The sequence below is a fragment of the Cydia fagiglandana genome, chromosome 26, assembly GCF_963556715.1.
Source record: "Cydia fagiglandana chromosome 26, ilCydFagi1.1, whole genome shotgun sequence".
In the NCBI taxonomy this organism is placed as follows: domain Eukaryota; kingdom Metazoa; phylum Arthropoda; class Insecta; order Lepidoptera; family Tortricidae; genus Cydia; species Cydia fagiglandana.
The window spans coordinates 7,154,857-7,175,735 of NC_085957.1; the positions used below are offsets into that span (position 1 = coordinate 7,154,857).

General features: G+C 38.7%; 1 protein-coding gene across 1 annotated transcript in view; it reads right to left on the reverse strand.

Annotated features, from left to right (window-relative positions):
• LOC134677478 (regulator of G-protein signaling 7) overlaps positions 1-15,661 on the reverse strand; it is a 31,151-nt gene extending 15,490 nt beyond the window's left edge. The window contains exons 1-7 of the mRNA XM_063535959.1: positions 14,873-15,661; positions 5,015-5,159; positions 2,602-2,688; positions 1,887-2,044; positions 1,627-1,685; positions 1,328-1,470; positions 360-440 (exon numbers count right to left, since the gene is read on the reverse strand). Of these exons, the coding sequence (XP_063392029.1) occupies positions 360-440; positions 1,328-1,470; positions 1,627-1,685; positions 1,887-2,044; positions 2,602-2,688; positions 5,015-5,159; positions 14,873-14,931 (732 nt within the window). The 5' untranslated portion in view covers positions 14,932-15,661. The remainder of the gene's footprint in view (positions 1-359; positions 441-1,327; positions 1,471-1,626; positions 1,686-1,886; positions 2,045-2,601; positions 2,689-5,014; positions 5,160-14,872) is intronic.
• Between the last annotated feature and the right edge of the window lie 5,218 nt (positions 15,662-20,879).

Consider the following 20,879-nt stretch of genomic DNA (forward strand, 5'->3'; position numbering starts at 1 on the left):
AAGAGGGAACGGTACTTTATAGTTCGCAGGGAACGATATAATACCGGTTACTCTTGGCTTTCGGAGACTCTCGGTTAAACTCGTTGTCATATGTGAAAGAGATAGCAATACTTACTCGTTCTATCTCGCTTCGCTATTTTCAATTTAACCGGTGAATTTCGTTTCTCGAGAACGAAATGAGAACGTATATGGCATAAACCGTTATCTCAAAAGAACAGTTCTTTAACCGGTAACCGCAAACGGAAACGAAATCCTTTTCGTTCCCGGGCGAATGAACGAAACCGGTTTGACAAATGAGAACGGTTTCCGAGCCCTGGTCTCAGGAGGTTAAAGCTCGAATCGGGCCGTTAGTAACTCACCATCGGGCGGTGAACATCCCAGAAGGCTCTCTCCTGGCTGTCCAGAACTTTCCTCTCGAGCTTATCGCGTTTCTTGTCCACCTGCACGAAAATAGAAAAAAAAATCTTAACATGAAAATGTAAAATGCAAAACCCCACGAAAATAATGTCAGGGGCCCTGATTAACAGTCCGCCGGACGGTATCGGCCTGTCAGTTGTTCGGAACTGTCAACATTTTATTCTAACTGACAGGCCGATACCGTCCGGCGGACTGTTAATCAGTGGCCCCTGGAATCACTATAGGTTCAAATTTCAGTTGCAATTTTGGATTTTTCATTTGTATGGCTAGGCCTTAGGAAGGAGGATAACACATACCTTGCTCTGGGCCTCGGCCTGCATGAAGATGAACTCCCACTTCCGACTGAACATCTTCTGAAGGCGGGCGAGGGATTCGGCCTCGTAGTCGGCCAGCTCCAGCCGGGCCTTGTTCTGCATTGTCCGCTTGCACAGACATACCTTGCTCTGAGCCTCGGCCTGCATGAAGATGAACTCCCACTTCCGGCTGAACATCTTCCGAAGGCGGGCGAGGGATTCGGCCTCGTAGTCGGCCAGCTCCAGCCGGGCCTTGTTCTGCATCGTCCGCTTGCACAGGTACACCGCTGAAAGATTAGATAACACATACCTTGCTCTGGGCCTCGGCCTGCATGAAGATGAACTCCCACTTCCGGCTGAACATCTTCTGAAGCCGGGCAAGGAATTCGGCCTCGTAGTCGGCCAGCTCCAGCCGGGCCTTGTTCTGCATCTTCCGCTTGCACAGACATACCTTGCTCTGGGCCTCGGCCTGCATGAAGATGAACTCCCACTTCCGGCTGAACATCTTCTGAAGCCGCGCGAGGGATTCGGCCTCGTAGTCGGCCAGCTCCAGCCGGGCCTTGTTCTGCATCGTCCGCTTGCACAGGTACACCGCTGAAAGATTAGATAACACATACCTTGCTCTGGGCCTCGGCCTGCATGAAGATGAACTCCCACTTCCGGCTGAACATCTTCTGAAGCCGGGCGAGGGATTCGGCCTCGTAGTCGGCCAGCTCCAGCCGGGCCTTGTTCTGCATCGTCCGCTTGCACAAGTACACCGCTGAAATAAATTATACAATACAATACAATATACTTTTTATTGCACACCTCACATAGCTTCAATAAATGTACAGTAATGTCGGCTGTACGTACACTCGTCGAGAGTCTCTAATTATTTCAGTTAATTTGATTAATTTTATTTAATCTGGAAACTTACCATAATCGGTATTCTCCGGTTCCCACTGGTTAGAGGGCCAGAAATATGGTGTTTGGAATCTGTAATAAAAATAATAATAATCGATATCTGATAAAAAAAAAAAATAACGGGTGTGGCCTATAATCATCATCAGTGGTCCCATAGTAAAAGTAGCTCAGTTTAGCAAGTAAAATCAAGCCCTAGATTTAAAGCCCCATGGTCAGACACACCATGTATACCTACTTATACACCATATTATACACATAATACATATTAATTACCTGTAGTAAGTGTTGTCATTCCGCACAGTAAGGTTGTGGTCATCTATAGGGAACAGATAGCCGTGGGCAGCGAGCAAGTGAGCGAGGTGTAGGGCGTCCCTCTCTTCCAGAGTGAGATGTCGCATCAGCCAGTTTACTAGATCAGTGCCGGTGAATACCTGTAAAAACACGATATTATTATTCAAAATTAAAACTCTTACTCAAAATGCGCCATCTGCTTAGTTAAAACTGATATAAGAACCAATGCTGCATTGTTTTCTGGCTATTTGCACAATTAGCATAAGCACCCAGTGTGGTCCGGCCTTTAAAAAAAACCGGTCAAGTGCGAGTCGGACTCGCGTTTCTAAAGTTCCGTACATAAGTCCGACTCACGCTTGACTGCACATTTCTAATATTGTTTTCCTGTCATCTATAGATAAAGTACTACTTTGTGTATTTTTTTCAAATTTTAGACTTAGTTGTTTCGGAGATAAAGGGGAGGGAATGGTAATTTTTTGGCTATTTTCTTAAATAACTTTGAACTTATGTATTTTAAAATTATAAAAGAAAAAACATGTCCATCTTTGGGTCACTAATTTACATATGTGTACCAAATTTCAACTTAATTGGTCCAGTGTAAAAATTGGCTGTGACAGGCGGACAGACAGACGCACGAGTGATCCTATAAGGGTTCCGTTTTTTCCTTTTGAGGTACGGAACCCTAAAAAATACTTACAGAAGGTATCTTAGTCATGAAGGTCTTGACAGTTCTCACGGGGACTCCTGTGTTCTCATCCTGCATCTTTTCAATGATGGCTTCCATCTGTAATGAATAAGTTTTTGTTAAAAAATCCCAGTAGTTACCACTGGTAAAAGGTGGTTTTTAGGGTTCCGTACCCAAAGGGTAAAACGGGACCCTATTACTAAGACTTCGCTGTCCGTCCGTCCGTCCGTCCGTCTGTCACCAGGCTGTATCTCACGAACCGATGTATTTCTGTTGCCGCTATAACAACAAATACTAAAAACAGAATAAAATAAAGATTTAAATGGGGCTCCCATACAACAAACGTGATTTTTGACCAAAGTTAAGCAACGTCGGGAGTGGTCAGTACTTGGATGGGTGACCGGTTTTTTTTTTTGCTTTTTTTTTGTTTTTTTTAGCATTATGGTACGGAACTCTTCGTGCGCGAGTCCGATGTGCCCGGTTTTTTTCCCAGTAGTTACCACCAAAATATTGTTAGAGTTCAATACTAATCCGAGTTGATGGTAACTACTGGGAATTATTTTTCCCAGTAGTTACCAGTGGTAGAAGGTGGGAAGAAAAATCCCAGTAGTTAACACTGGTAACAACTTGGTGGCAACTATAGTTCGTTTTTTTTAGCATTAGAAAGAACATGCAAGAAGGTAAGCGATCTTGACATGTCTTTTAATTGAAAAACGCTTTTTTAAAACTATTACTTATGAAAGCAGAAGAATATAAATGATCGTATTAGATTCATAATTGTTACATATTTGCCGTAACTTATTTTTAAAATGTGTTTTTCAATTAAAAGACACATCAAGATTGTTTACCTTATTTCTAATGCTAAATAAAACGAACTGGGAATAACCCAACGTCGCGAATGCTACTCACGCACTGTTAGGGCTTGAAAATGGAGACCAAGGCTCTCCAAAAGTTGTCGCGCGAATGACTAGAGTCAGACCAAGAATAGAATAGTCTGCAGCGGATTTGATAGCCCACGCAGTGAAAGTGTTATTTAGAACGTCAAACTTCTATGAAATTATGACGTATAACTGACACTTGCACTGTGTGGGCTATCAAATCCGCTGCAGACTTTTTTTGGACCGACTCTAATAACATGCGAGTTAAACTGTAAAAGCTTAATGTTAGTATGTCTCACGCTCATGACCAGACATCATACATTTTCCAGCAATTTTGATGATAATTTCAACTGAAATGGTAAATTAAGGTTAATATTAACGTAATTAACTCTAATTAATCATTAGGGTTGAAATTATTTATACCAATTCCGTTAACACGCTCCGCTACTAGGGAATGCAAATCGGTTATTTTCGGTAATTTTTTGTATGGAAATAATCGGTTACTAACCGAAACCGCGGTTATTTCCATACAAAAAATAACCGATTTGCATTCCCTATCCGCTACACCAAAAATGCTGGAAAATGTACGATCATTGCTCATGACAGTTTAAATTCGAAGAAATGTCAGGTGTACCTTCTTGTAGATGAGGTAGTTTGGAGACTCCTCCGGGGATGGGATTATGGACATGAGAGCCTGCACACTCGGTGGTGGTTTTACAAGAACCTTATATAATAATTATCATAAATGTGTACAATACCTTCTTGTGCAGCTCAAATTGGAAAAGGACCCTGAACTCTCCACCAACACAACAACAACTCAACAAGTACTGAGATACTTCGGTCACATAGCTCGCAGAGACCCTGACAACTTGGAAAGACTTGTGGTCATGGGAAAGGACGGCAGACGGCCTGGAGGACCGAGTCCAACGAGATGGTGTGACCAATTATCCGCCCAGATGGACATACACTAAGCTATGCTTTCCACAAAGCAACTGATAGGGAGAAGTGGAGAGCTGCCATAGCCTCGTGCCGCCCACCATACAAAATTATAGCCAAGGAAGTTAGAATCTTATTGTATTTTCAATTAGGTTGAATTTCATTTGTTCGGAAATATTACTACCTACTTAGTTTTAAATTAAGGTTGACATTCCATCGAAACTGAGTGTACATCCTAATGTACATCGGGCGGCACGAGGATAGGAAAAATTAGTAAGCAGAGTCACGATCCTCAGCATTGAGGGACCGACTTAGAAGAAAGTACCTTCTTCTGTACATGTGGCTCGTCTTAAAGACCACAGATGGACAGCCATAGTCACGAACTGGAAAGGCCCATACGGTAAGCGCCGAAAAGTCAAACCAAACATGCGCTGGGAGGAAGACATGAAAAGAATGGCTGGTCCAAATTGGAAAAGAATAGCACAGGACCGTGAAAAATGGATATCTTTGGAAGAGGCCTTCACCTAACGGGTTCCTACAAATTAAATTAACAAACTTTGTGAGTAACGAAAGGAAATAAAAGGCTTTTTATTTTATTTTATTTTATTTACCTTCTTGTAGATGAGGTAGTTTGGAGACTCCTCCGGGGAGGGGATGGTGGACATGAGCGCCTGCACACTCGGAGGTATCTTCGGCACTATGTCCTTTTTGTCTTTATCCTTTTCCTTGTCTTCTTTCACGCATTTTGAGTTGTCTCTGAAATTCAATTAAAAAAAAAACTGCAGGATGGATATTGTACTAGCGCCATTGACAATAAGGTCCCTTTTCATAGATGATGCCCCAATAGGGATGTTTCCTCTACTTAAAATAAATTATTTCACACCGTACACGGAATAAAGCACTAGATAATAATTAGAAAAACATAGGCAGCAGTTATTTTTAAGCACTATTTCTATTTAATATATCGGATTGAAATATAAAAAGTAGGTTAGTTGACTGTGACGTCACTACATTCGTTTTCATATAAATTCCATATTAGCAAATCGTTTTGACAGTTCTAAAAAAGAAGCTGATTTGACTAGTAGGAATGTAGCCTATTATGTGGTAATAAGTTTACATAGTATTAAAAAAGTAGTAATATGTAATTAATTATCCATACTTAGTGTTGTTTAAGCCCATGCTGCTATAAACTCTGAATATTAATAATTACAAACCAACAAAAAACTACAGCTATTTATGCAAATCAATGACACATCAAATGGAGTTCTTATTCATGTTTCCTGTTTCTATTAAGGAATCGGATACATTGTGGATGTGGTTAGGGGTCATCCATTAATTACGTCACACGAATTTCTAGGTTTTTTGACCCCTCCCCCTCCTTGTCACACTTGGTCACATTTGGCAAACCCCTCCCCCGTAGTGTGACGTCACATTTTTTCTACGAAATCGCCAAATCGAATAAGAATTATTAATATTTTATCAAAATATTTTTGACGATATAAATATTAGTAATTTTATAACCCATAACTGCTTAAGAAAGAAAATTAAACGAATAAAAACGGTTATCGTTTTAAAAACTTGTTATTTAAAAGTACAAGAATAAAATAATTTAAATAAATTTTCGGTTACTGATGAAGTTAAAGTGACGTCACAAAGTTTGTGTCTCCCCTCTTCGTTCACGTCAATCTTAATGGCTGAAAGAGCTCAACGTTCGGTCTTAAAGGTAATGCTCAAAAAGCCCTTCCGATATTCGACAAGCAGCCTCTACCAAGAAGCTAAAGTACTCACAGTCCGCCAGCTCTACATACATAAAGTCTGTCTTTCGATACATAGAAACGCTGTTAAGTCTGAAAATTATGCGGAATTACTTTCTAAACGCGTATTTAAATTACCTATCCCGAGGGTAAATACCGCTTTTGGGAGACGATTTGGCGACGTCCTTAGCTCTTTGATCTATAATACGGCCGTAAAGTTCCAGAGCGAATTAATTAATTGCACTGTGCATGTAGCTAAAAGGTTACTTTTTAATTGGTTATTATCACTTGATTATAATGAGACTGAGACATTACTTCTAAAAATTGTTTAAAACAATTCTGGAATAAATATAAAACTAACTAAACTAGATTAAAATTTGATAACTCTAAAAATTGTTTAACTCAAGACTTTAATAGATATAGGTATAAAAATAACTGATTAGACTAAGATATTATTAACTGATACTAAAGTTGAAACTAGAAACAAAAATTAATAGTAATGTTATAACAGATTACATAGTTTTAAAAATGTTATAATTAAAATTATTTTACTAATCTTAAGTTGACTTGCATGACATACAATGTACATCTGGTCTCCCGCGATACAGGCCTAGCCTAGTGCGGGGACTCCTGGAATCTCTGAATGTCAAGTTGGTTATGCACAACTCTTATCAGTAACTCGTGTTGTTATGTTACCACTGTATTCTTTCTGTGCAATAAAAATATTTTTTACTTTTACTTTACTTTACTTTACCTCTCCCCCATGTCACAATATGTCACATTCTCTTGACCCCCTCCCTCCCCCTAAACGTGTGATGTAATTAATGGATGACCCCTTAGTTTTATTTTTACTATGACAGTAAGAGGAAATCATTGAATGAGCCCTGAACATAAGACAATATGCCAACTGACTGGGCTATTTCGTGCTCCCTATTTAAGACGGCCTCGGTCCCCACTGGCAGTCGGGTGGCAGTAGACGGTCGGGGAGGCCTCATACTACATGGAGGCGATCAGTTGAGAAGGAGGCTGGCTCAACTGGACTCGGCTGGAAAGAGCTGGAAGTAGCCGCTCAAAAATCGTGACAAATGGAGGATTCTTCTGCGATTCTTAAGTAATGAGGGATAACAGGAATGCATCATCATCATTATTTAAGATGGCCAAGAGGTGGGTCTTCAATTTGTCAGTTTTTGTTAGGTGGGTCAGAGCCCAGTCAACTTTGGGAGCCACTGATTTTTAGGAAACTAGGGTCATTGCGTCACTTCACCGTCCCGGCGTCCAATTTTGTTACACCTGGTGACTAAGTCATATATGCTGAACTAAGGGCCACTTGCATTCAGTAACCCGGGGTTAACCGGTTAAACCTGGAGTTAACATGGTTACTGTGAGGGGGCAGGTAGAGGAGCCTCACGGGGATGATGGGAATGAAAAGGCAGGATCCAGAGCGATGAGGGGTATTTATTATTTAAATAAAAAGGCACCTGTAACAATACAGGTTACGTGTTAACAGATAGGTATGTATAAAAACACTTTCGTAATTCAGAAGGTTAGAAATCAAATAACTTACAATATGTGCCTTGGTGATGATGTAGATATATATCTGGAAGGTGTGCAGGGCCACAAAACGAGCACTATACTGAACTGCACGCACTTATGAATTATTACGTTTACTAATAAAAATCACACTTAAACGGTCGTGTTTAGAAACTTGGGAAGTACAGTCTGTTAGATAAAATGATGTTTATCGATCAAAGTATGTGATCGAACTGAAAATAAAAATCATTGAATGGAATTTGGAATAGGATTTGAATTTCAAAAGGGGAATTTAGAATTTGTATGGTGCCAGAAATAGTATGAAGGTCGATAGTGTAACGCTTCGTTACACGCACCGTTACACTACCGGGGTCGCCCTGGAAGGGAAAATCCTGGGGCTTATGGCCAAAGGATTTTTCCGTAATGTAAATATAATGTAATGAATATGGGTATGAGTGATAAATTTAGAAGGTGGGGATGTTATATACAATGTTTATCATACAAGAGAGGCGATTTAAACATGCATACCAAAGGTCATTCATACATCATCTTATAAAATTTTGGTTAATTGTTTAACCAAAATAAGTTTCAATAGAGTACTCCTTTAAGTAGAGGACGTACTCATTAAATCGCTCTCCATTAGTATTAAGGCTTATTAATCAGTAACCACCCGCTGAATATTAATGAATCTAAATATAATATCTACAATAATGTGTACCTACAAAGAGTACGATTGTTGAAATTTATTCAACAAAATAATGCCGTATGGAATGTAGGGTTACTACAAAATATCATAAGATAATTCCTTAATGAAATTAATAAATGTACTGTACGGTACGTATGTACCTAAGTACGTAAATATGAACGTTATGTCAAGGGAAGAAATATATAAATAAGTATTGTTCTAACTCTGGTAGAGTTAGCTTTGAATAACGTTATATGAATGTAATATAACGTTATATAAATTAAATAGTATAAATGAACGTATAAATTCGTACTAAGTAGGTATGTACGAAATGTAATGGGTCCGAAATGTATAATGGGGATGAGATATAATTATAAATGTATAACATTATATACAATATTTTACAAGTTAGGAGCTTAGGAGAAAAGTAGCTAAGTTTGAGCCAAATAAGAATCTAATTAAGGAAAAACAGTATATTATTTATTTTAGAATTTTGGGGAGAGGTTTAAGGTCTCTAATATGCCATCGTCCGAGCATTTTGCCGGACATGTCTTGTAGGACATATACTAAGGGTGATATTTTTTTTAGGATAGAACATTTAATAAACTTGGGTGCAAGTTTAGCAGAATAGTGTTTAGGAGAATTACTAATTGCGTAATTTCGTTTCCAGACGATGTCATTTTCGTTGAATTCGAAATGTTGGTGATGTTTATTATACGATGAAGAATTGGTTTGGTGTGCTCTCCAAAGACGGGCTTGTACTTCGGAGAAGACAGGCTGGAGAAGACCAAGATTATCAGCGTATTCGTCTCTGGGCGCGAATATAATATCATCTGTGAGATCAGATTTATCGTATGCTGATCCACATGTGACTAATTCGCGACCAAATACAAGGAAAGAAGGAGTATAATTTGTTGTTTCATTTACGGAAGTATTAATAGCAAATTGTATCTTATGTAGGTTGATATCCCAATTCCTGTGGTCATCCTGTATGAATGAGGATATTGCTGTGGTAACAACTTTATTATATCTCTCCACGGGATTTGGTTGGGCGCATTTAATTGCGCAATAGTGTATTTTTGGGATCTGATAGGAGTGGAATAAATCCGTTGTCTCTTGACTAACGAATTGAGGACCATGGTCAAGAATTATGGTCTGTGGGATTCCGTATACTAGGAAAACTAGGTTTTCTAGAATATGAACGATTACTGATGACGTAGCACGTTTAATCGCAAAGAGGAGGCAGTATTTTGAAAAACAGCAAGTAACGACAAAGATGAATCTGTTGTGTTTTAGTGTAGTAGGCAAGGGGCCGATCAAAACTATTGAAATGCATTGAAAGGGTCGAGAGCATTGCTTAGGTTTACCCATTAGGCCAAGTTTTAGTTGGGTTTGGTGTTTGCAAGCTAAGCAAGTCTCGCATTTGGCAATAAAATTTGAAATATCTTTGTACATTCCTGGCCAAAAATATTTCAATTTAACTTTATTGTATGTTTTAAATGTTCCGAAATGAGCGCAAGTTGGGGTGGAATGATTTTCTGTGATAATGGGTATTCTGTACTCTAGTGGGATAACTTCTTTCCAATTATACTCAGATTGGAGTAACGAAGGGGTTTTTGAGTATCGGTATAATTTATTATTATGTATTATGTAATCTGGAGTGGTGTTGGGGTTAGAACTGCATTTAGCGTAGATATTATTATACCAGTCGTCATTGGTATTAGAACTATTGTAGTTAATAACGTCTACTGAAGGTAAGCGTGATAAAGCGTCAGGGATTAGATGATCTTTACCACGTTTATGTTTAATTTCGAAGTTAAATGTAGATAGACGAATACTCCAGCGGGCTAGACGTCCGGTTGGATTATCTAGATGGAGAAACCATTGTAATGCGGAATGGTCTGTGTAGATTGTGAACTTTAAGCCGTTGTCAAGATAGCAACGCCAATGTTCTAGGGCTAGTAAGACACTTAAGAGTTCTCTTTCTGTAATTGAGTAATTTCTTTGGGGACCAGTTAGGGATTTGCTCATATAAGCAATGGGTTTCTCAACGCCATCAAATTCTTGGGTCAGCATGGCACCGATGCCGAAGCTGGATGCATCACAGTGGACTGCGAAGGGTTTTGAGAAGTCTGGGCAAGCAAGAACAGGGGTAGAGACTAGAGCTTCTTTAATGGATTTAAAGGCATTGTCTTCTAGTGATGTCCATTTAAATGGTGGTGCTTTTTTGGAAGTGGAGGTAAGTTTAGTTAGTGGTGCAACCTTTGTGCTGAAATCGGGGATAAAGCGTCTATACCAACTTGCTGTACCTAGGAACTTTTTAACTTCTCGAGGAGTTGTGGGAGGTGGGATGTTAAGTATTGCCTTAACCTTGTCAGGATCTGTTTGAAAGCCGTGTTCATTAACTATGTAACCAAGATATTTAAGTTCTTTTTTGAAAAATGAACACTTGGGGAAGTTTATAGTAATGTTGGCTTGTACTAGCCTTTGGTAAACTTTATTAAGTAAAGTGATGTGTTCATCGAAAGTATTACTTATGATGATAATATCATCTAAGTAGGTAAATACTGAGTTATCAAGGTTTTCAGAAGGGAATAACGCATCCATAAAGCGTTGTTGGGTAGCAGGGGCATTAGTCAATCCAAAAGGCATTACGCGAAACATGTACATGCCTTTTGAGGGTACATGGAAACTAGTTTTAGGTCTATCAGAAGGGCGTAGGGGTATTTCCCAAAATGCTTTTGCTATGTCTATCGATGATAGATATTTAGCATTTTTTAGATTATCTAGAATGTCAGAAATGAGTGGGAGTTTGTAGGCATCTTTGCGCGTAATCGAATTTAGTTTACGGCTGTCGATGCAAAAACGCCACGTTCCATCTTTTTTAGGAGTTATTATGACAGGGTTTAGCCATGGGCTTTCACAGGGTTCGATAACATTAAGCTTTAGCATTTCATCAACTTCTTTGCATAAAGCTTTTTGTTTCTCTGGAGAAAGCCTATAGCATCGCTGTTTGATTGGTGGATGGTCACCGGTATCTATGTGATGTTCAATGAGGTGGGTTCGTCCTAAGGGTTTGGTTTCTGTTGAAATATTTTTAAATTTTTCAATAATAGTATCTGAAATTAACTGTTGAGTTTCAGAAAGGTTGTCATAATTAGTGATGTGTTGGTCGCAGGTGGAAATAACTAGGGTATCTATATGTTTATCAGAATATGACGTTATGTCAGGTAATATGTGGGGAGCTATATTGAATTTTCTCCAAAAATTTGTGCCTAGAATCAAGGGTTGCTTTACAGTAGGGATAACATGAGCGGTAATAATAGCCACAATATTTTTGTACGAAATTGGTAGTTGAATTGTACCAATAGAGTATATAGGGTAGCCGTCGGCTACAGAGCCTACGACTTTATGGTCGTAATTTATGGTAAAATTGTGGGATAAGAGAATTTTATGGGAATTATTTCCGAAAATAGTTAAAGCACTGCCACTGTCTAAGAGGCCACATAAAGTTAAATTATTTGTCTGGATGTTGACATAAGGTCGTTCATCGTATGGATCTTGGGTGAAAAGTGCTGATGTAGTATTGTATGATGACATAAATAATTTAATGGTATCTAACCATTGGTTCCATTCTGTAGCAGTAGTTTTATTTAAGTTACTTTTCTCCTTTATGCGTTTTTTGGAAATTTATGGCAAACTGTACATTTTGCAAAAGTGACATTTTGTTTGCCACAGCGGAAGCATACTATATTTTTACTTGTACAAATATCTAAAGAATGATCGTTTGTTCTGCAACGCGGACAGGAGTAACGTAACGTAGAAGGTGGTGCTGTTACAGTATGGACCGGTTTATTAAATGGGAATGGTGGTATGTACGGTTGGGAAGGGGGGGTATGGTTAGAATCTTGTTGAATGTTGGTATAGTTGCTAGAGCTATAAGTAGAGGTAGTATTACAGCTTTCGTACCATTTGCACGATTGGAATAATGTGTCTATAGACGTAACATCTGTAGGAACTAATCTGGAACTGTAATAAGGGCTCATGTTTCTACGGAGGATATCTATTTTTTGTTTTTCAGAAAGGGGTTCATGTAATTTGGAAAAGAGGGCTTCCATGGCTGAAAAATACATTATTATTCGTTCATGTTGTTTTTGTTTACGGGAATGTATATTTTGTAGTAAGTTGTGGTCATGGTCATGCAATTCGAAATCTTTTAAGAAGTGGGTTTTAAATGATTTCCAATCTGTAAGGGTTGTTTTCTTTGACCTATACCAATCTAAAGGAGTGCCTGATAAAAAATCGTATATATATTTGTGTAAGCGTTTGTCGTCAATGTTACGCGCTATTGCAAACTCTTCGATGTTTCGAATAAAATCATAAGGGCAACTATCGCCTTTATAGTTGAATTTTTTAAAATCGCTTGGTTTTGCTTCAGAGAGGTTGGTTAATTTTCGAGCAAGTAGGTCTAAATTTGTGGAATCATCTATCAAAGAGGTTGCTGACGCGTAAGTTGACGTTGTTGTTGACGGTTGTGACATGTTAAATTTTGTTTGACATTTTGACAAAAATTCGCATATTTTCGAATAGTTGTCAATAATTTCTGGAGATAATTCAGTGGTAATATGGAGACGTTCTATTCTGTTATATAAATGAAATAAGAAAACCGCTATTCTATCGTGCTTCGCTTGGTTGGTGGTCGCAAGCTGTAGCTGAGAAGAAACTATTGTGAGGAATCTGCTAATTTCGGTGATATCCTGTTCAAGATCATATGGGCTGGAGAGATTCGAACACGGGTCCGCGAATAAATTTGGAGTGAGGAGCTGTCTTAAATCATCAGCCTGCGCGGTGGCTGGGAACTGAATGTTCCTGAGTTTGAGCTCATAGATGAGTTCAGGTTTATTTAATAGTGCTGGATTCATTGTTTATTAAAGTGGATACCTATCACGAAGAGAATAATTGATGTTATCAATATAAATAAAATATGTAGTTATTAAATTTTATTTTTTATTGAATCGAAAGGAGAAGTTTATTGTGATATTAGGCTTAGTTGTGTATATTTATTTAATCGGGTGAAGGATAAGCTATCGGATTATCTCCAACAGTACTGCCGTAAGTCAGGATTGGTTCGCACTTCAGTGACTCCAAGGAGTTTTAAAAACACTTAGGATTGAAACCAATTTGTGAGATTTCAGTGGAAATCTTGGATTGTGTAATTGTATGTGATAGATGTTTTGTGTAATCACTATGTTAAGAGTTTTGTTACGTGGCGCGACAAAAAGCGTAGGACGCTGGCATAATAGGGATTAGAAAATAGATATAGATAAATTGGTATAAGATGATGAATGATGATAGATGTATATGTAATTGGTTATTTAAGGGGGGAATTTTGGTTAAACGGTTGAGGATTAGATAAAAGGTTGGTTGTAAAATAGAAAATTAAATAAAATGATGTTAGGCCGAGAGATATTGCGAAAATTTGACTTGGGTCGACTATAACCTTTTAGAATTTTGAAAAGATCTTAAAGCTAGCAATTACAAACAATATAAAAAAAAATTGGTAGAATAAGGAAAAATGTAGAACTGGAACAGCTGGTTGCGGTTGTTGGGTAGGAGCAGGTGCTGGCACGGAGGAACTGGAACGGGCTGCTCAGCGTCGTAGGGCGGGTGGGTGTCTTGTCAGGTCCGGGTTTGAGCACGTTGATGGCGCCAGTGTGAGGGGGCAGGTAGAGGAGCCTCACGGGGATGATGGGAATGAAAAGGCAGGATCCAGAGCGATGAGGGGTATTTATTATTTAAATAAAAAGGCACCTGTAACAATACAGGTTACGTGTTAACAGATAGGTATGTATAAAAACACTTTCGTAATTCAGAAGGTTAGAAATCAAATAACTTACAATATGTGCCTTGGTGATGATGTAGATATATATCTGGAAGGTGTGCAGGGCCACAAAACGAGCACTATACTGAACTGCACGCACTTATGAATTATTACGTTTACTAATAAAAATCACACTTAAACGGTCGTGTTTAGAAACTTGGGAAGTACAGTCTGTTAGATAAAATGATGTTTATCGATCAAAGTATGTGATCGAACTGAAAATAAAAATCATTGAATGGAATTTGGAATAGGATTTGAATTTCAAAAGGGGAATTTAGAATTTGTATGGTGCCAGAAATAGTATGAAGGTCGATAGTGTAACGCTTCGTTACACGCACCGTTACAGTTACCAGTACAATTTCACACTGGGTTAACGGTTTAACCGGGTAACCCCGGGTTAGCGGGATGGTGCAAGTGGCGCTAAGGCCCACTTGCACCATTCCACTAACCCGTAGTTAACCGGTTAAACCTTTAACTTAATGTAAAATTGTACTGGTAACCGTGGTAACGCCAAGTTTATCCGGTTAACCCCGGGTTTGTGGAATGGTGCAAGTGGGCCTAAGTGTATCAAGGCTTTAGCCTGCTAATTATTATAAAAAACATGAAGTTAGCAACCAACCTGGACGGGCCCTGCTGACAGGCCTTCTGTGCCTTCTCCGAAGAGTTCATCGTAACCATTTTAATATAATAATCACTCACTCTTTCACTATTCACTCAAAAATCATACACTTGTAAATATCACGTAATTTATCATTTTGGGTGCTGTGACATATTTAAAACACTCACGAGTAGTTTGTGCGGCTATTTATAATTTAATTTTATATCTATAATAGTTTAAATATACATTTTGACTAGTTTAACTAGAAGGGAAGCTCTATTTTTGTTTAGATTTAATTTGAGTACGATTTAAAAAGCACTGGCACCTATAGACATTAACTTTGACACATTTTTAACTCATTTAACTATCTAAGCATTTGTTTTTATTGAAAATACAGTAGAATAAAAGATTATTATCGAGTAAAAAACATTTATACGAAGATTTTGTTTTCAGTTTATTGTACAGGTTCCAAACACTACGCCGCACTTGCACTATTCAAAATATCGTGAACAACAATAAACAACATGTTTTATTCATGAAATGTAAATAAAAACACCGACTAGGAAAATTTTATCATTTTTAAAATAATGAACCAAATGTCATCCGTTCGCCATTTATGTATTTTTCAATGTTCCTTTTTGGAAAGAGATAGAAACAAACGATGGGGCAACTGGAGAGAAGGAGATAGAGGATCTTTCCGAGTATAACCCTACTAATCTGACATGTAATTATTCCTTCTGTGGCAGCAGGACGATGCATCAACTTCTAAATTTAGTCGATTATAAAGCTAGAAATCTAGGGCGCATGTGTTTACGAGTGTATTGAACGCCTTATTTAGAGCTATTTTTAGGCGAACAGAATACAAATAAAAAATCCTTGTAGACTTTGTAGAGTTAAAAATAACTACATCTGTTAGCACAAAACAATTTTGACTGCTTATATAAATTAATAAATCGATTTAAGAAAAGTTCCGTTACATTTAAATGTTTTTCGCGCCACAACTTTTTGATTTGTACCGGCAGATGGCTGTAACAGCAAGTGATTCATTTAATGTAAGGTTTCATGCTTCTCTCGTTGTATAGTTGCAGCTGATCATTAGCCATTACTGTACTGCCATTAGTCTACAAAATATAGAGAACACGGAACAAACACAGAAAAATAATTTTATGAATCCCAGTAATCTTTGACTCTTCTTAAAATGGCTAGATGGCGCTACGTTCTCAAACTCTTTAGTTAGCTTAGTTAGCTTCACTATGGTGTCAATACGTGACACTAGATGGCACTGTAGGCAAATTGTGTAATACACCGGAAATGCTGTTATCAGTAAGAAGAGCAAATTTATGGACTGATAAAAATAATTGCATAGTTTCATAAGCCGAAACCTATTTTCAGCTATGCACACTGAGTATGCAACAGTTGCAACCAGTATACACGGTAACACGGTATAGTATGCTTCTTTATCTTTAATGAGTGGAAGGAACTTCAATAAATCGAGAGTGGGTAGAGCACAGAGGGGCTACCGCGAAAACCGAAATTCGCAAATTGCGGGGATCTTTCTCTTTTACTCCAGTGAAGGCGTAATTAGAGTGACAGAGAAAAATGCCCGCAATTTGCGAACTTCGGTTGTAGCCCTGACCATCCCGTAGAGTCAGCAGCAAATGTATATAGCATGATTAGTGAGCGTTTCAAAGTGATTCTGCAAACGCTTTTACTTTCAAGACGTCAACTGACGCGCACGCCGGACCACTTTGTTTGAATAAGTTGCTTAGTTACCAATACCAATTACCAATCATTTATTGACATATTTGACATTAGGGGTCATCCATTAATTACATCACACGTTTAGGGGGAGGGAGGGGGTCAAGAAAATGTGACATATTGTGACATGGGGGAGGGGGGAGACACAAACTTTGTGACGTCACTTTAACTTCATCAATAACCGAAAATTTATTTAAATTATTTTATTCGCTGTACATTTTAATAACAAGTTTTTAAAACGATAATCGTTCTTATTCGTTTAATTTTCTTTCCTAAGCAGCTTTGGGTTATAAAATTACTAATATCTATATCGTCAAAAATATTTTGATAATATATTAATAATACTTAGGTACTTACTATTTGGCGTTTCGTACAAAAAATGTGACTAGGGGGTAGGGGTTTGCCAAACGTGACCAAGTGTGACAAGGAGGGGGGAGGGGTAAAAAGACCTAGAAATTCGTGTGACGTAATTAATGGATGCCCCCTTATATATATATGTATTTTCTATAATGGACTACTGTTATCTAGTTTGCGTTTGTAACAGCGCCATCTCTTAGGAAATTTGAATATCAAACTAAACACCGGCTACAGCTACAGCCCAATATCAACCTTCGTGCATTCTGGGTAGCACTTAAGCCAATTTCTACAATTTTGAATATTTTCCAAAAAACGAAATGACAGAAAAAATCTATTCTATCCAACTACCGCACTTGCTCAAAAAACACTAGAACCGGATGAGAAATGCGATTGCGAAAGAAGACAGGAGGAGGACATACGAAAGCATTTCTGGCCAAGCTGAAACGGAGACCTTCGATAACGCTCGGTCAATAAAAAAGGTTCCGACAAATTGAGAACCTCCTTCTTTTCTAAATGCCGGTTAAAAACAGAGCATAATAATAGGGTGAAATGAAAATGAAAAAGCGTTTATTGGTTACAAGGAGGTGGTTTTAGACACAATTTCTATTTTAAAACCCGTATAAAACTATAAAGAGTAGGTAATTTGATTGTGACGTCACATGCTAGTGTTTCATATAAATTCCATAGTGACAAAATCCTTTTGACGCTTCGAAAAAAGGAACTGATATGACTGGGGGCTATTCATAATACGTCAAACAAATTAGGGGGGGGGTCTGGACATCGGATGATGGTATCATGACAGGGGAGAGGGGAGGAAACGGGGTCATTCGAAGTATGATTTTGGATGATTTTAGGGGGGGGGGGGGTCAAAAATCGCCAAAAGTCCATGACGTAATTTATGGAGCCCCCTGGTAGTTAAATACCTACCCTATACTACCTATGTATTTGTTTCTGTGGAATAAAAGACCAGAATGCAGTTTCCTGGTGGCGCCGGCGGCCTCGGTTTTGAAAGTGAATGACCTTACCTCAGTAAAGTTATGCTTTTATTTTACACTTCAATGTTGCCTTACCATTAATTCGTGTATTAGGGTTCCTTAGCGGACATTGTGGCGGTTATTGTACAGCTTGACAATTGTACATACATACATACATATAATCACGCCTATTTCCCGGAGGGGTAAGCAGAGACCACGGATTTCCACTTGCTAATACGATCCTGACATACCTTTTTCGCTTCCTTCACATTCATAACATTCCTCATACACGCTCGCCGGTTTAGGGTGTGCTCTTGACATGGCCTTTCTTCAGGATTTCCCCAATCTGATCAGAGAAAGTCCGCCGAGGTCTACCCTTTCCAACTCCAACTTCCACTTCTCCCTTATACACTCTCTTTGTTAGCCTTCTTTCAGTCATTCTTTCTTCTTTTCTTGACAATTGTGTTCCCATACAATGAATATTTCACAACACAATGGGAACACAGAATGAGCATATTATTTTCTATAAAGTCTGTTTTTAGGGTTCCGTAGCCAAATGGCAAAAAACGGAACCCTTATAGATTCGTCATGTCTGTCCGTCTGTCTGTCTATCCGTCCGTATGTTTTTTTGTATAGAGCCCTCCGGAAAACTCATTGGTACGAGTCAGAGTTTGAACCCGGGACCTCCGGTCCGACATGTCATTCTCTATGACGGCTGATCAGTGATCACGTGGTTCCATAGAAAACGAAGCGCCGGAAGCTCCGGCCTGGCCCCGACCTCTAGCTAGCGTCAGGCGTGTCTCACTCCGCGATTTCGTCGCTTTGCTACAGGCAGCTAAAAGTACATCCGTTCGGCCCCAATATTGGGGTTTGCCATAAGCCGCGCGTGGCGCTGTCGCCACCTAGCGGCCATATCTGTGCTGCGCGTAACAGACGCGTTTTGTTAGAGAATGAGTGTTCTGTACTTAGTACTATTATTTATTCTGTGCTAGCGTGTACTTTCGTTATATAATTTTTCAGTTTTATTCACGTGTAGGTATTTGGTCGCGGGCGTCGCTGCAGCGCTACACTTCCTACTCATACAACCATGCATGATTATATGATAAGAAAATTGATTTTGAATTGCTTTCCGCTCAGATTTGATTTCATATTATCCGATTTGCTTATCGTTTATCATAATTGTTTTAATCGGAGTTCACAAATTGTTTTCCTACAGATCGAAATGATAGGCGATACAGTGATATTAGACGTCCGAGGGCAAGCGAGGTCGTCAACTATACGAGGCAGGGTGACATGTATAATCTCTGGTCCTTACTTCATAAAACGTGTAACACATGCACTCGTCTCGTATTCTTGAGAGATGAGAATAATTGACTGTCTGTCTGTTAGCTTTCCAAGGCTAAATTATCCGATATTAGGCATAATGCGTAGGGGTTTTTGTAATTTTTAATTAAATAGTGTTAGTTGTTAGAAAAAAAGTGGCGCAGAATAGGGCAGAATGGCGCTCTCTTGTGTCAGAGGCCAAGATCCTCTTATTCCTCTTTGGGTCACTGAGCCAGTGATGTATGTATGTATGTATGTAGTTGTTAGAAAGGGACAATATTTAACAAAATACGAAGTTTTATGAAAATGGGGGTTATACCACAGAATAATTAATAGTACTATCGTACAGAAAGGAAACTTCCTACAAAAATGAAGTTTGACAGCGGTTCAGGGTCGAATCATGCTGTCTCTTTCTAATATATGGCACTATCCCTTTCGGCTATTTAGGGTTGTCAAAAATCAAGTGATTATCTCATCTGTGGTCGTGCACGCAAAAGGAAGTCAAGTGGTACCAACCCTAATAATTGCTCGGAGCAATATATGCTGAGCCGAGTGGAGCCGAGTTTGACCGAAGTCAGGAGATTCGCACCACTGGTTATACACGGTAAACGGACGAAGTCGCAGGCAGAGACTATTAAAAGTTATAATAGAATGCATTGCTTTGTCCACAATACGTTTGAAAGCTGCAATAGTCAAGGCCGAATGTTCGATGCAAATTGTCTGCTTACTAATTACGATCACTGCTGAGCAACAGGCATTCAGTTACAAAGTATGTATTTCAAAGTCTAGATTAGACAGTTTTGATGTACTAAACAAAGACTATGGGTCATCCATTAATTACGTCACACGAATTTCTAGGTTTTTTGACCCCCCCCCCCCCTTGTCACACTTGGTCACATTTGGCAAACCCCTCCCCCCTAGTGTGACGTCACATTTTTTCTACGAAATCGCCAAATCGAATTAAGTAAGTACCTAAGTATTATTAATATTTTATCAAAATATTTTTGACGATATAAATATTAGTAATTTTATAACCCAAAACTGCTTAGGAAAGAAAATTAAAAGAATAAAAACGATTATCGTTTTAAAAACTTGTTATTTAAATGTACAGCGAATAAAATAATTAAAAAAAAAATCTCCCCCATGTCACAATATGTCACATTTTCTTGACCCCTCCCTCCCCCTAAACGTGTGACGTAATTAATGGATGACCCCCTATGACCGAGCACATATGTTTCTGATTTACGCCACAAGATGGCAGACCCTCAAATGTGCACGATCTCTAACAGTGCATGTGGGCGACGGTACGCGGCCGCTGATAGTCTGAAATTGATTTCAATTAATTGCAATGCGTGCAATCGCCATGTGACGTCACATCCTAAACGGAAACGTGCTATCAGACTAGTTTATTAATTATGCGAATCAATTGTGCCATTATATTAAACTCTAGTAGAAAAAGCTATTAAATAAATTCCATTTATTCGCGTAATAAGGTATTTGAACTATTTGACTACTAGTCAAATCAGTTTCTTTTTTCGAACTGTCAAAACCAGTGGTGGGCACAGTACGGCCCGCGGGCCAGTTCCGGCCCGCGAAAGGGTTTTAGCTGGCCCGCC